Source organism: Podarcis muralis, chromosome 5 (assembly GCF_964188315.1).
Source record: "Podarcis muralis chromosome 5, rPodMur119.hap1.1, whole genome shotgun sequence".
In the NCBI taxonomy this organism is placed as follows: domain Eukaryota; kingdom Metazoa; phylum Chordata; class Lepidosauria; order Squamata; family Lacertidae; genus Podarcis; species Podarcis muralis.
Window position 1 is genome coordinate 50,355,046 of NC_135659.1, and position 16,285 is coordinate 50,371,330.

Sequence of the window (16,285 nt, forward strand, 5' to 3'; positions counted from 1 at the left end):
CCGGGTTCGCGTCTCCGCTCCTCCACATGCAGCTGCTGGGTGACCTTGGGCCAGTCACACTTCTCTGAAGTCTCTCAGCCCTACTCACCTCACAGAGTGTTTGTTGTGGGGGAGGAAGGGAAAGGAGAACGTTAGCCGCTTTGAGACTCCTTCGGGTAGTGATAAAGCGGGATATCAAATCCAAACTCTTCTTCTTCTTTTGTTGTCACCTTGTTACCTCTAGCCTCTTATTTCACTACTATTTTTGATGAGTACGCAAAGGAATTTCCTCTGGGTTGAGGTCATGTGCAACAGTGTGCGTTAGACAAAGCCACCTGCATTGTTTGGTGCCCTGACATCCCTTCTCTTGGTGCTGTTGCCATCAGAGGCTTACTGAAGCATATCCGGTGTCTGCAGAAATGGGGCAGCTGTTGTAAAAAATGGAAAGGAGTTATTTTAGGGCAGGAGTGCTCTGTGTAAGGTTGCGAGCTGGCTGTTTTTGAACTGGACTGAGGGGGTTCTCCTCAGGTCATTCTCAGACTGGCAACAGCCAAAATGTGCATGTATTTAATTGAATTACCATGTACAACTGAACAATGGCAGACTCCATAAGATGAGCCCTGTTGGATTTATTTATTGATTTCTACCCCACCTTTCCTCCAAGAAGCTCAAGGCAGTATTTATGGTCCTCCCCTCCCCATTTTACTCTCACAAAACCCCTGTGAGGTAAGTTAAGCTGAGAGGTGGTGACTGGCCCAAAGTCATCCAGAAAGCTTCATAACTGAGTGGGAATTTGAACCCTGGTCTCCCAGGTCCTAGTCCAACACTTCCTCCTACATGTGGTGATTGGTTTGTTAAATTTAATGCTTGGTCATATGTACAGTGGTACCTCAGGTTACATATGCTTCAGGTTACATACACTTCAGGTTACAGACTCTGCTAACCCAGAAATATTACTTCGGGTTAAGAACTTTGCTTCAGGATGAGAACAGAAATCATGCAGCAGCAGCACGGCAGCAGCGGGAGGCCCCATTAGCTAAAGTGGTGCTTTGGGTTAAGAACAGTTTCAGGTTAAGAACGGACCTCCAAAACGAATTAAGTACTTAACCCGAGGTACCACTGTACATGTATTCACCATTAAGTGTACATGGGATTGTAGCCTTTGTTTGCTGTGTGTTGATTTGCCAAATGTTTATCAGGGTGAAGAAAGTTGTCATTCTTAATCAGCACTGAGACTTTTTCTGAATGTTGGCTGCAGCAAAGTTTATGTGAAAAGCTTATTAAGATGGCTTGAGATGTTAGAGCCTCCTGAGGTCATGGAGTTAGTCCATTCCATCTCCTCTCCACACCCTCATACCTACCAAAAGGGAAAAAAAGTCTCATGGAGATTCTTCTTATTCATCTAAGAAACAACTGTACAGGCAAGTGGGTTGATAGATGGAATTATTTTTCTGGCACAATCAGATAATTGCACAGATACAAACTGTTCAAAGCACACCCACATGAAAAACGGTATCTTCTAGCAACGGGTTTAAATTACGGTAAGCCTGTAACTTCTTACAGCACCTTGCAGAGAATTCATGGCAAATACAGGCACCCAAATCCAGGATTGTTACAGTTGAAGCCAGTGTCCTAACTTTGAGTCATCTCCACACTATACAGTAGATGGAAATACATTGGTATTTATGAATATTTCATGCCTTTTCTGTACTTACTTTTCTCATGAAGTTGATGCTGATATGTACTGAATCATCAGTAGATGCATGTTTTCCATAAGCAACTGTATTTGGTCATAGGGAGATATAGATAGAGGCTCTTACAACTTGTGCATGAAGAAAGATACCTTTCTACTTGTGGAAAAGATTCCCAATGTTCTTCTGCTTGCACAAGTGGTTACACAACATCTTGCACAAGCAGAAGCCTGAGAACTGCTGTAGAATCTATGTAGTTTAATGCTCTGTAAACTCCTTTGAGTGTTTGCAAAACTGCGCTGGTAGCTATTTTCACTGCACTCATGGTTCTTTCATGTCTTTGGGAATTAGATTGATGCTAGAATATATTACTCTCTCTATATTGTACTGTCTATGTGTAGGTAAATAAGCAGCCTAAAGTTAAGCTAAATAGAAACTAATAGCTCCTGAGCCATCAGAACCCTTCTATTTCATATTACAGTCGTACCTTGGTTGTCAAATGCCCTGGAACTCGGACATTTTGGCTCCCGAATGCCACAAACCTGGAAATGATTGTTCTGGTTTGCGAATGTTCTTTTGGAACCCGAACGTCCAGTTGGGCTTCCGCAGCTTCTGAATGGCTGCAGGAGCTTCCTACAGCCAATCAGAAGCCGCAATTTGGTTTCGAACGTTTTGGAAGTCGAACGGACTTCTGGAACAGATTCCGTTCAACTTCCAAGATACAACTGTACTGTAATACGTTTTTATCTGACAAATGATACTACGGATATTAAATTCTTCAACTATTTCATATCAGCTTAAATTAAATATGGGTAATAACTACCCAAGTCACATTATGTACTTATTTTATTGCTAGCTTGTCACAACAGGTAAGGGAGAAGGAACTTTAGGATCAGCAAAGCAAGCTCATTCAAAATAGAGTCCATGAACTGTGGCCACAACAAAGAGTGATGAGTTAGTGAAAGTGGCAGATGCAAAACTGTCGTTCTCCACATCCCAGAGGGATTGACTAGCAATGCGCAGACCTTGGTTGGCCTGTTGGCCCAGAAAGACATTACACACCAGCTTGTAGCGAGGTGGGATCAGCTCTTTGATTCTGTTCCGGATGAGGTCTGACAGGTTCTTGGCCACCTGCCCACCGTTTGCAGGGTTATACTTGGCATCCCCTAGGTAGGTGGCTAGGACAGATTCAAGAACTTGCTGCACTTGGGAGGCATTAAATTTGCAGCCTTCATCTGGCTTCGTCTTGTAGCTATTTTCATAGTGCGCCTCCCGCATGGGCTCAAAGAGTGGTAACCCAGAGAAACTCACTCGGCCACAATGCATCCAGGGTCCAATGGAGAGCCGCCTTCCCCCAGCAGCCAGCGAGTTCCTCCTGCTGGGAAAGGGAGCATTGAGGATGCTCATGATGGAGCTTCTCCGGGATGGTGGAAAGGGGGCTTTCCCTTCTTCGATACTCTGCAAGCGAAGTAGTGGCTTGGGTGCCATATCTGTTGACTGGGAGTGCAGGGGGAGAGAGAGAGGCCCTGCCTTCGGATGGTCAGTGTCTGTGCCCTCTGAGGACATCATCTGGTTTAGAGTTTCCTGGGACAGTACCTGAGGCCGCTCTGCCATGCCTAAGTAGTAATCAACTCCTGGGACACAAGGGAAAGAAAAACTAAATTACATTGATACATTACTGCTCACTAGGGCCACTGTACTCCCAGCAACCCATTTCTTTGTTCATCTGGACAAAAGTTTGAGCATTCCTCAAAAAGAAAATGTTGACTCCCTCCTTCAAACACCAGGCAAAACCAGCAACGTACAAATGTCTGTGTGACCAGAGTATCTGAGAATGTCATTGCATGACTTTATGCAGTTATTTTTGGATGCTTTTTGCTGCTATTTTAGGTTTGTTTTTAAGTTTGCATGTTTTTATTGAGATTTAGGCCTTGATTTGTTTGGTTTACTGCCCTGGGAGGGGGGCACATTATTGGGCAAAAGGGCAGTGGATAAATATGTTAAGAAAGGACAGATGGATGAAAGAAAGAAAGGGATGGCACTTGGGATAGAGGAACTGACTCCTTCCCTGGTTTACCACATCCAAGCGCAGAGGCTGGATCTGTCCATCAAGGAAAAAAGTGTTGGGGAGGGGAGAGAGTGGTTCTAGGAAGCGGGGGTTGAAAGCAGGTCCTGCCCATTGCTTCTCTGGTTGAAACTTGCATCCCCAAACTGGCTGTTTTCTAGAATACTGGTGCAAGCCGAGTTCTAAGGAATTAGTCAATCGTTGCAGGAAATAGACCTTTAGCTCAAAAGGCTAAGAAGTAGTTTTATTACGTTTAAAAATTACACATGAAAACTGAGATTTTCCAATAAGTCTGTAACTCCAGATTCTATGAGGCAAGAGTCTTAAGAAAAAAAACATCAAAGGAAGTGGAATAAATGGGTCATTGCCAGGGACATTAAAACCAAGAAGGAAGAGTGGAAAGAACAGCTGCAAAATTATTTCAGAGCCTTCTTCACTTCTTTTCTGTTGGGATTGGAAGCAATACATACTACAAACTGCCTGAAAGGGAGTGAGGATGCATACTAGAGATCACATCTATGTAGGGATAAATTAAGACATGATTTCCTTTCCTTTCTTTGCTATTTTTAAAAACCCAGTTTTAATTTTTATTATTATTTAATCCTATGATTTATTTGGCATAGAATAGTTATAATAACATTTTTGTAGGACTGTAGGCGCCTTAAGCTCTTGGAGATAGAGCAGGTTAGGAAATTAAGTAAAATATGGCTAATTTGATTAGAAACAGCATCCTATCTTTTAAGGAAACGTTTACATGATAACAGCACAGATCTATTACTTTTTCAACTGACTTCCATGCCCTTTATTTGAACAACCACAGAAAAACAAGAAAGGAATGATTTCCCATGGCCAATGATATTTTTCTAGAAAAAGAGGTGCCGGAACACACCATGAACACCTCCCTTGTTCTCTTATAATGGCAATGGCACCCACCTGACAGGTGCTGGAACTGAATTTGGGCAAGTTCTGGCTGAAAAAAAGCCCTGGGTCTTTCAACTGAAAGTAATGGAAGTCTCACAACCATCTGGTAACCTTTTGCATTTTAGGTCAGATTAACTAAACAGAACAGTATAAATCTCCCTCCTCCATTTTCAAATACACATTAGGTGAAAAATAGGCGCATGCTTAACCTCACCTGATACTGATTAAGCAAAAAGGATGACTAAAATGTGATTACGGGTAATTAATTCCCATTAAGTGATCTTGTGTGCACAGCACACACGAGTGCCAGAGCATGCGAGAAAATCATTGAAAACATCAGGAAAATATTTTGCTCAGTCAGCAAAAGGTGTGATTTATAGAGATGGACCACAGTGATGTTCGCATCTGGCCTATCTTACCTGGAAGCAACGAAGCCTCACACAGAGGCCAGAGGGCTTGATAGAAGTTGAGTCCTGCTACATCCGTGGTCAAGAGATAGGCTGTAGAAGCTGTTTAATATCCTTCATCTTGCTAAAGCTTGCTCAGGCTTGTTGCAAGGACCTGCCAATGCCCTCACCCCTACCTCCCTGCCTTATTCAACTCCCTCCCCTCCCCTGGTAAATCATTGGCTGTTTAATGTGACAGTTCAATGGGGAAAGCCATCGAAGGCATTGCAGGAGGACTGGGCAGGCTGCCACCCGAAATACATGGTCTCCGTGGAGACTGTCTCACTCACATTATTTTTGCACAAATTAGAGTGTGTGTGTGTGGCAGTTAATGCTTCTATGCTTCATGGGGAGGGGTGGGCAGAGGAAATATTTGGTTATGGCCTAATGTCCCTTGTAGCCACTGAAGTGCTAGGCCAAACGAATGGGGTTCTGTTCTCAGTCAAGGGGCCTCCATGAGGTCATACATTCTGACCCCACATATTTCCCTTCCTATTTGTGTCTGTGGTTCATAGCTGAATATAGCTTGTTGTCCAAACTGGATGTGATATTAACTGCATGAACTTCAGCAGCCTTGGAACCTTGGGAGAGAGAGAGAGAGAGAGTAGATCTCTCCAGACTGGTGTTTGATTGAAGGTATATTCTTCAACATGTCCTTGACACAATGATAATGCATGAGTGGCAGGTTTATTCTGCTTTGCTGGTTTGTTCTGTGATGCTTCCCCAAAGCTACCTCATTATTGCTGTCTGGAGGAGCTGCACATGACTTCAGGAGGACAAAAGTAAACCAGCAGGAAGTTACAGGATATATACTGAATGGAAACAAAGCCATACGGCCTCAAAACCTCAAACAGCATTGAAAGTGGGATTGTGTATGACTGCCCAGGTAGCATCATGAGTACCGAATAATCATGAATGTGAAATTCTGGAGGAGCCCAGGAACTCCTTCTCTTCCTGCCACACTCCTGAAAAAACTGTGCCCTCTTTGAAGTTGCTGTATGCATTTTAAGTGAACCTACCTTTGGCAATACAGGGACGCGGGTGGCGCTGTGGGTAAAAGCCTCAGCGCCTAGGGCTTGCTGATCGAAAGGTCGGCGGTTCGAATCCCCGCGGCGGGGTGTGCTCCTGTTGTTCGGTCCCAGCGCCTGCCAACCTAGCAGTTCGAAAGCACTCTCGGGTGCAAGTAGATAAATAGGGACCGCTTACTAGCAGGAAGGTAAACGGCGTTTCCGTGTGCGGCTCTGGCTCGCCAGAGCAGCGATGTCACGCTGGCCACGTGACCCGGAAGTGTCTCCGGACAGCGCTGGCCCCCGGCCTCTTGAGTGAGATGGGCGCACAACCCTAGAGTCTGTCAAGACTGGCCCATACGGGCAGGGGTACCTTTACCTTTACCTTACCTTTGGCAATCAGGGAGGATTCCTATGGATAGCAAAGATCAGCTTCAGAGCATAGGATCTTTGTAGGCAGGGTGTGGTGGGGAAGTCAGTACCATGGCAGAGAGAGGAGTGTAGGTCTCTCTTTCCTTTCCACCACACAGTTATGAGGCTCCTCACACTTCCCATTGACTTGCGAATTGCATGAGCTTCATCCAAACAATTCTAGTTTGACCCTCATTCTCACTGTAGGCCCAAGTCCTGCTGATGTAGACAAAACACCGTCTCACAATGGGCTTATTTTGGAATTGCCAGTTACAACAACTGGATTTCATTTATTTGCTCTCTTTTTCCTTAGTGTGCCTAATGGAAAGGAAAGAAGAAACTTAATAATAATATGTCTATTTTACAAGGTTTGTTACTGGTTCCAGAACAGCATGGCTCTTTAAAAAACCTACTGAGTACCTTGTATTCCAGAAATAGTTCCTACTATTTGGTTAGTCAAATACAGTGGTACCTCGGGTTAAGAACTTAACTTGTTCTGGAGGTCCGTTCTTAACCTGAAACTGTTCTTAACCTGAGGTACCACTTTAGCTAACGGGGCCTCCTGCTGTGCCGCCGGCGGAGCACGATTTCTGTTCTCATCCTGAAGCAAAGTTCTTAACTCGAGGTACTATTTCTGGGTTAGTGGAGTCTGTAACCTGAAGCGTCTGTAACCTGAAGCATCTGTAACCTGAGGTACCACTGAATTATTTATTAGATAAAATTAATTATAGGCATGTCTACACACACACACACACACACACACACACACCCCAACACGGATGCCCATGTGTCCTACCATAAAGGGGACATTCCTCCATTTGAAGGGCTGGCAGAGTACAGTTCTCTATTTCAAGGGCTACCTGAGCCAAATTTGGTTTAAAGATAAGGAACCATAAGAAGGGAGAACAGTGGGAAGTAGGCACATAGGCCACAAAGTTGGGCAGATGTATTTTCTTTATATATATTTTTAAAAATTGCATCCATGCATATAAATTAGCACTGCAAATCTGTGTCCCCTTTTCTTATGATGCATAGATTGCCACTCTGACACATACACACATTCCCAAATAAAATAGAAAAGTACATTGGCTGACTAAAGCTACTCAAAGCCGGATTAAATTTGTTGAGATGCCATCAACAGAGCCTTATGATCTAGCTACCAGCTGCACGTGAATGCATGTAATGAAACCGTGACAGGCCCTATTGCTTAACTGCAAAGCAGCACCAGAAAGGGGTGATTTGGAGCAAATAAATTGCAGGGTGAAGGGGTGCTCAGTCCTGTCTGCTCCTTCACTGGTGCAACTCTGGTGCATTTCCCCAGAAGGAAGAAGCCCATCATGGTTTTATTATTTACATATATACATGAAGAATGTGCCATTAAGTATACAGTTGGCTATGATCAAATGTCGAACCTATTCGTATGTTATCAGGTTGCCATGGTTGCAGCTCCCCTGTGGCTCCATCGGTTCCAGTGATAGCTTTGGTTACCCTTCATCCAAGCACTTGCCATCCACTTCCTGCAAACAGTCAGGTCTGATCTATTGTCCAAGCTAAAGGTGTTCACTGATGCCGGGTCAAATCTGACATTTAAGTAGAAGTCAAAAGGCACTTTCCACGTATCTCTTTTTAGAGGAAATAAAGCGATGTGGGGGTCCAGCTGCGGTCAGGTGATTTCTGACTAACACAGACTGCTTTCTTTACCTGCATAATAAAACAATTTTGACAGGAACAGCACTTAATTGCCAGGCAGAGAGTTATACAAATGGAAGTGTATTGCACACTTTGTTCCAGGGATAGGAGAGAGCAGTTTTTAACTTAGTCTGCGTACACATTACCGCTCACTCTGTTTCCAGTGCACTCTCACCACTGGTATTCAAAGCCGGGGATACATGACATTCGCCACAATTCCTATATGTCATGTAGTTTCTTGGGAAATACTGCTGTTGGTGTTATTTCCCTCAAACCAGCTTCCATCTGATTTGAAAATGTAAGTCTTGTTCCCTTTGCAGTAAAGCTGAGGGGTGTACATTTGAGACAGCTGTTGCACATGTCAGATGACAGCTTCATAAATTCTAGGATGGTGGAGTTGCAGGCGTGGGAAAACCAAACAGGTCCCTGAAGTATCTCTGGTGCACACAGCAACACGCAAATGCAACTTGAAATGCTGAGCAGGAAAACAAAGTTGCTGAGCTTTAAGCCACTAATGTACATCTCGCTTTAGACATTAACTAGGCTTCAGTACCTTGGGCAGTAAACCTTAAGGATTTGATTAAAGAGCCTTCAGCCCCAGAAGGCCTTGTGGAGACCGACAGTCTCCCAAAGATATTATTTCAACAGCATGAAACCTATGTAGGGCAGCTCCTCAGCTAAGGATAGGTTTAGGTTACTTACAAGTGGGGTTGCCCAGTGACTGTTTCAGAAATTGAGCTAAGCTCCTGCACCTTTAATATGACTTTCCTGATAAGGCTCCCATCCACAAACAGACCAACCTAGCTTCATTGATGGAACTACATAACCCCTGCCCATTCAAAAGTGCCTTAACAGATACAATGGACTGGCACTTCAGACCATTAGCTAGGCCAGTTACGGTAGTTTAAGGCAGTATTTGGGTTTGAATGAAAGCCTGAGGGAGTAGGTGTTAGCAGTGTCTCATTCGCATCACAGAGGCAAAGACCAAATGGGAGCTACCTCCTAAAAGTGACAGGGGCTGTTAACTAGGGCCACTTATTATGTTTTATTTAACTTCTCACACTGGTCTGGTGGTGCTGAAACAAGTCGCCTGTGTATGTAGGAGTGTGTGTCAGATAATATGACCCTTTCCCCATGTCACTGCTAGTTTCACCTCTCCTTGGGGCCAGATAGCATTGTGGCATGGATATGGGGAGTTATGATGTCATCTGCCCCTCCTCCCAAGTGGTATCCCTGCTTCAGACATTACTTCAGCTGTGGGACATAATAATTAAGGGCGTCCATTTTATTGTACACTCATTATGATGCTTTCAGGGTGGTTATACATGATTCTGCTTTCAATGCTATTCACGGCTGCAAAAGTTTTGGGGTGGTCATACTGCTTCATTTCCAATCAGTGCACATTCCGTAACTCCCTGCAGATGTTCTGGGTTTGTTGTCCCATTTTTACTGTGCTATAGGCTGTCTGGATAGCAATAATGTAGTAGCATTGGGAAAGTATTGCAGAACTAATAAAGTATTGCAGAGCTAATAAAGAGGAATAATAAAGAGTGGCTGGGGAAACCCAGCCAGATGGGTGGGGTATAAATAAAATAGGAACAACAACAACAACAACAATATCTGACACTAATTCACATGTTGCGAAATATGGCCACAATAAAACATTGGCCTGGAGGGAACCACAGAAACATTAACCACACCAATTAGGTACCGTAATTTAAGAATTGGCCCTTTGAGAGCAGGCAGGATGTTCAGTGTCAAAGGCCTTTGAACTATTTGAGTGCCTGGCCAGGTATATGTTCCTAAGGATGTTGCTATGATCCTAAACATTTCCACTCACCTTCTCCCACCCAATCTACACCTCTGCATTGGCCTGAGCTACTACTGACAGAAAGATAGTGCTGGAGTCTGTTATACGTGGATGTCATATGACCTCAACACATCACAATCTCTCTTTTTGTCACATGTGCACACACACATGCATTCTGCGACAATGAAGCAATCATTTCTATATGCCTTCAGGAAATTATGCAAAAGACCTTAGCAACTCTGTGGCAAAGCAGAAACACTGAGGATACCAGATGCAGAGATGTGTCATTTTCATTTCGCTGACAGAGGAGCTGGCAGTCCTGTGACCTCCCCATGCCAAGGATGAGCTCCTGCCAAGTTTGAGCCGGTTCTGATCTTCTCCCGCCCAAAAAAACCCCCCATGCAGGCAGTTTCCTCAACACACAAAGGTCCAGTTTGCTTGCTTAAGACAGCCCCTGGAATGAGTCTATCCCCCTTTCCTTATTTATTTAACCCCCACCCTCTCATTTTTCCACATTCTCCAGACTGTTTTGGCGCGTTGCTCCCTCTTTTTACAAAAGCCTTTCCCTTCAGGATTTCTGTGGTCCCTCCCAGAGCAGCTGGATTTTAGGGCCTGGGCAGCTGCTGTTGCCTGGCAATGAGCTGTGTTGCTTCCCCCTTTTCTGGCCTTTCTCTGCATTCCTGCCTTGCAGCTGAGCGCCCAGCCAGCCGTGACTTCTCTCAGCTATATCTTTATCACAGACAGCCAGGCCAAGGAAGCCCCCGCTGAGCCCCTGAGCGTGCCTGCTGCCCTGCTCTCCTAGGCCTGGTCCTGATCCTGATCCGGAGCCCATTCCCTAACTATGGCCTCTCCTTGCTCAGCTGTCCTGCTAGGGGATTCAGCTGCCTTTGCTGCCGCCCTCAGGACTCTCATCAACAACCCACAGTTCAGGTGAGCCAGCTGGAAGACCTAGCTAAGAGAGCCTGGGGATCAAGGTGGAGCTGGGAGTGAAGGCCACAACAGGGAGGTAAACTGGAGAGCAGGTTTTAAGTTAGCTCTGCCAGGCAGTTGAGCTGGGAAGATTCATAATACTGGGTCACTGTGAAGAGAAGAAACAGACCCCACCCTGCTCCACTATCTGCCAATCTCTCTTGCAGATTTGGCTCATGACTGTCAGGGAAGTGTTACATGTTTGGAAGCAGTACAGAAATACTGCGGTGAATGATACCACATATGATGGTGTTATCTTGGATCCTCTGCTTTTAGGGATCATGAAAAGTGGGAGGGGATATCTGAAAAAGGTTTTAAAATTATCAAAGAAAGGACAATTATCCTCGCACCCAGGTGCAAATAGTCTGATGAAATATTTTTTGTATGCATTATTGGGAGGGAGGTTGGAACAGTTTGTTTTTAAATCACAGTTGTAAACTTTTTAGTGATAAGTCTATTACTTTATCTTTTTGTAAACTGCTCTGATGTTTTTTTCTACAAACAAGTGGTATATTTTGTGTGTGAAATAAATAAGCAGATTAGAATACAAAATATGTTATTAAGGCATGGGTCAGCTCTTCCTATGAGCTTTTCTGTTGTTGTTTGTTCATGTGGAGATGATAGTAAAGGTGAAACCGTATATACCAGAGGCACAGCATGAGTGATTGGCTGTGCATTATTGTGTCAGTTGGGAATGCTTTGGCTACCCAAAATATCATACAATTCAGCCTTTACTTCACCAGTTTGATGCCCTCTAGATGTTTTGACCATCAAACTCCTATCACCCCCAGCCTGCTTGTAGTTCAGAACAACTGGAAGGTGCCAGGTTGACAAAACTGGTTCAATTGATGGGCACAGCAGAGCAATCCTACAAGGGGCTGGGGATGTATGGAGTGGCAGATTCCTACCTTTCATCCATTGCCCTGCCCAAGGCTAAGGGCCCTGTCCATGCTAGGATCCCCATCATGGCACCATAGCACTCCACATTGGGTCTTTTACACCTTGTTATCTGCCTCTTTCTGAGTCACAGCTTTGCCTTCCCTGTAACACCAGAATCTATCTTTCATAAACAAGGGGGGGGGGGGAACACTGGTGTAGCCTTGAGCACAATTTACAGGCCAGGCCAGTGAGCTGTCCACACCAACATCTTGCTTTCAACAAATGTGGGATTATTTTGGCAACATGCTGCATGTCCTGCTGACCACTCTGATTAACAATAGTGTTGCTAGGTACTTAAAGGGTCATGAAACAGATCAGCAACAACCTTGCATGAATATTATAGGGTACCTTTAGACAAATGAAGCTGGTAGGTGGCTCAGGTCTAACCATTGCTGCACTTAGATGCACATCCTGCATTTTAAAAAGGCGGACCCTGCACAAAAGGACCGGAGATATGGGGGCCCGTACAAAAGACTCAGGGCTTCAGCCCCCTGTACCAAGAATGCCTTTGCTGGTTAACATCCACTGGATTTTCTGTGTTAATACTGATACTTGTTAGGTAATAGTTATTGAAGAGATGCATCATAAGCATCCTCTCCAAAGATGCTACCCTCTTGAGTGAAGTACTACTTACCGGGAACTTGGTACTTAAAAAGGTTCCATGTAATAGCTCTTAACTGCACGGAGAGCCTGTTATCTCTTGATTCCTGTTATGCAGTGCCTGAGCACACTCCCATTTCCCGACAGTGATGATTGGCCCTTCACAACCCGCTTCTGATCTATGTTTAGAGGTGCTACATCAGTGATGGCCAAACTTGGCCCTCCAGCTCTTTTGAGTCTACAACTCCCATCATCCCTAGCTAACAGGACCAGTGGTCAAGGATGATGGGAATTGTAGTCCCAAAACAGGTGAAAGCAGCTAATTGTTTCAAAAAGTTGTTGCCCATGTAGCACAGTGATGGCCAAACTTGGCTCTCCAGTTGTTTTGAGACTACAACTCCCATCATCCCTAGCTAACAGGACCAGTGGTCAAGGATGATGGGAACTGTAGTCTCAAAACAACTGGAGAGCCAAGTTTGGCCATCACTGTGCTACATGGACAACAACATTTTGAAACAATTAGCTGCTTTCACCTGTTTTATTGATCAGATTGAGCTTCTGTGTATATGTCATGTTACCTCATCTGTGCCTCAGATGATGGGCCCAGGACTGAAGCTAGGCTTCTCTCAAAGGATTCTCAGCCCTACTTCCTTGATTGCTTACTTGATATTACATACAACATGAGATGGGCATTAATCCTGTGAAATTCATTTAAAAATTGGAGCTTCAGTTTGTGCTAATGCCCTAATCTGTTAATGCTGGTTGAGTAAAAGTTTGAGGATCGATGCATTAATTAGTTTCTTAGTATTACTTCATACGTTTAATTCATCTTAGAACCGACAATCATTTTTTGTCCTCCAAGCTATCAGAAATGGCTGATACTTAAGCAGAATTTGAGGTGGAGATTTCCCTCCTTATTCAATGTGGGTTGCCTTGCTTTTTGGAACTATCAAGATGTGTTTTTCTAAATGCTTTCCCAATCCGAATTGTGCTACTGGTACAGTGATCACATTGCATGATTTTCATCTGTAATAAACAGGATATTTCCCAATTACAATATCTAATTTAGAGATATAGCAATCGAGGATTGCATGGTGAAGATTCTCTTCCCATGAAGAATTTGGTCAGGATATAAGGGATTTTTCTAGGGGCTTACCATACAGAATTGCATTATGTGGTTACTGAATATAGAGGAGCCTGCCTCTACATTCTAGATGAAATTTCAGTTTTTATCAGTTTCTCATTTTTCCATACTTAATTTCAATCCATCATATTTCTGCATCACTTTAATTTTTTTTTAAAAGTCCCCCAAATTTGCAAGGAGATTTTAAGCAGATTGTATTTGTACATTGCAGTAGTGCTGATGAGGAGCTATCCCAACTGCATATGAGGAGACCATTTTATTCCTCCACTGAGGGTCTTTCCAGAGAGATGGTTTGTTTGGTTTTGCACAGTGTTGATTCCTATTTGTTCCTTGGGGATTCAGAGCCATTGCTGAATGAATACTGCATTTTCCTAGCTGTCAAACTATATTATGTTGTCATTGAAAAAAATGATATTTTCTCCTCCTCATTAGCATGTCCATTGTGAGAGGGTGCTGAATGGAATGTGCTCATGGGCGTAGCCAAGGGGGGAGGCAGGGAGGGGCAGCTGCCCCCCCATAATCAATAAAAATCAATAGAAATACATAGCAAACTGGGGTTCTGCCCCTTAACAAAAGGCCTGCCCCCCAACAACCCTGGCTATGCCCATGAATGTGCTTGTGTGAATATTCCAGCCTCCTATGGATAGCACCTATGACTTAATTAGTTGCACATAGCATCATGGTGTATTATTATTATTATTATTATTATTATTATTATTATTATTATTATTACAATAACAATATCATCACCAATCATTATAACAAAAATTATACTAGTGCAATATCTTCTTTAGAGGCGTAATGCTTCCCACTAATAAAAAGACATTTAACAGAAGGCTGCCTCCTTTGGTCTACAGTAGTGGATGCTATTTTGTGGTACTTTCACTTTATACTGATTTAATTTACACTCCATCTTCAACAATGGAACATGTGTGTCCCCTGCTTTTACTTTCAAGTGTTGGTGTCCCCCTGCCCTCCTGCAGCAAGGCTGCCACCTGCATGATATTATTCAACTGGTGCTAGCTCAGGGCTGGGAAAAGCTCAGGGAAAGTGCAGCTTATTTAGCAACTGATACTTTCTATAATATGCTACTGCGGCTGTTTGCGTTGGTGTAGTTAGCAACTGAGATGATTGTTTTGTTTCAGAGGAACTGACATTTTACGAACAGGTGTGAGTCAAAAATGCAGATTAGTTTTCTGGTACGTACATAGAGGTCAGCGAGAAAGCCGCTAAGGTAATGGAAAATGAAGTGAAGTGAAGTCAGTTACAGAACAGGCCCTGCTGTGGCTACCTGGGTTTACATACCCGTGTACTGTAATGTGGCAGGGAAATCTTCCTACATCCGTGCTTCGACTCAAAGCAACTGTAGCAGGCCCTTTCTATAGCTCTGGTGCCCTTACATATACAATTGGGCAATTCATAACACTGCTTGGAACACAGAAGTAAGCATCAGGTGGCTGCTTTACTTAAGCCCATGTAGACTGCCAAATTATTCCACTTCTACTTCATGCTGATCTGGTCATGTGCAGCCACTTGTGTTAAACTTATTCATCCTTTTTGCCATGCTGTTGCTTCCTGATCCACTTCAGGCTCTATGCCCACCCACCCTTCAGAGTCCCATCCAGGTCACCCTGGGGTGGAGAAAAGCAAGCAATACATTACACGAGCTACATAGATGTGCCTGCATTCGGGCATTTTTTACCCAAATTTCCAGTATGTGCCCCCTTCCCCACCCCCTGCAGCTCAAACCCAGCACTGAAGGGGTGGAGTTGTAAGGGGATTTCCCCCCCTGGTTTGGTTCTGGATCAGATTAGAGGCACCCACACGTGTAATTTGTAGTATTACAGGATATAATAATGGCCACAAACATGGAAGGCTTTAAAAGGGGGTTAAACAAATTCATAGAGGATAAGGCTACCTGTGGCTTCCAGCCATGATTCTGGAGGTGGCATGCCTCTGAATATCAGCACAAATGGGGAGGGTGCTATTACTTGTGAACTCCCCGGGGCATCTGTTTAGCCACTGAGAGAGCATGATGTTGGACTTGATGGGCCTTCAGCCTGATCCAGCAGGGCTCTTCTCTTGTAACATGTAGTTCGACCCCAGGAAACAATACATAGTGTATTTTCGAGTTTGCTGAAACTGAGGAGGAACAGCAGGAAATCAAGTGTGCTATTAAAAGCCCCATTCAAGTGCTTTATGCTTTATTTCTAAAATGAGAACTGTTGAGGTTAATGTCACATCCTCTGTCTGGGAAGCTCTTACTCCATTCTTTCTGTATGGTGACTGTCTTTGTTCATGCGGTGCTGAAGAGAAGGCTCTCTGCTTGATGGATTACTATTACTGCTTCATTTATTCTAGGACTAAATCTGGCACTCGGGTTGCCACCTGTCCCTAGAAAAATGTGATTGTCCTTTCTTTGGGGAGGGGGGGGAGAAATGTGTTCCCTGTCCTGTTCGGACTTCAAACAGGACACCTTTTTCATGTATTCAAGCACACCTACTGCAAATTTTCTTTGAGCACAGGCCAGCTGAACTCTGCAAGATGGTTCTCAATGGGGAGAGTAGCTGGAGAAAGGGGAGAGCAGGGCAGGGTGTTGAGAAGTGTGCATGGT

At 44.1% G+C, this 16,285-nt stretch overlaps 2 protein-coding genes across 3 annotated transcripts in view; one reads left to right on the plus strand and one right to left on the minus strand.

Annotated features, from left to right (window-relative positions):
- Positions 1-2,498: 2,498 nt before the first annotated feature.
- DYNLT4 (dynein light chain Tctex-type 4) lies at positions 2,499-5,248 on the minus strand. The gene is made up of 2 exons (XM_028732024.2): positions 5,076-5,248; positions 2,499-3,304 (listed from the first exon to the last, which is right to left on the minus strand). The coding sequence occupies exon 2, from the start codon at positions 3,282-3,284 to the stop codon at positions 2,577-2,579; it is 708 nt and encodes a 235-aa protein (XP_028587857.2). The 5' UTR covers positions 3,285-3,304; positions 5,076-5,248; the 3' UTR covers positions 2,499-2,576.
- Positions 5,249-10,607: 5,359 nt separating this feature from the next.
- Positions 10,608-16,285, plus strand: part of BTBD19 (BTB domain containing 19) — a 50,815-nt gene continuing 45,137 nt past the window's right edge. Inside the window, exon 1 of one of the 2 annotated variants that reach the window (XM_077928781.1) lies at positions 10,608-10,949. In XM_077928781.1, coding sequence (XP_077784907.1) covers positions 10,861-10,949 — 89 coding nt within the window. In that variant the 5' untranslated portion in view covers positions 10,608-10,860. The remainder of the gene's footprint in view (positions 10,950-16,285) is intronic. The other variant, XM_077928780.1, reaches the window with a different exon arrangement.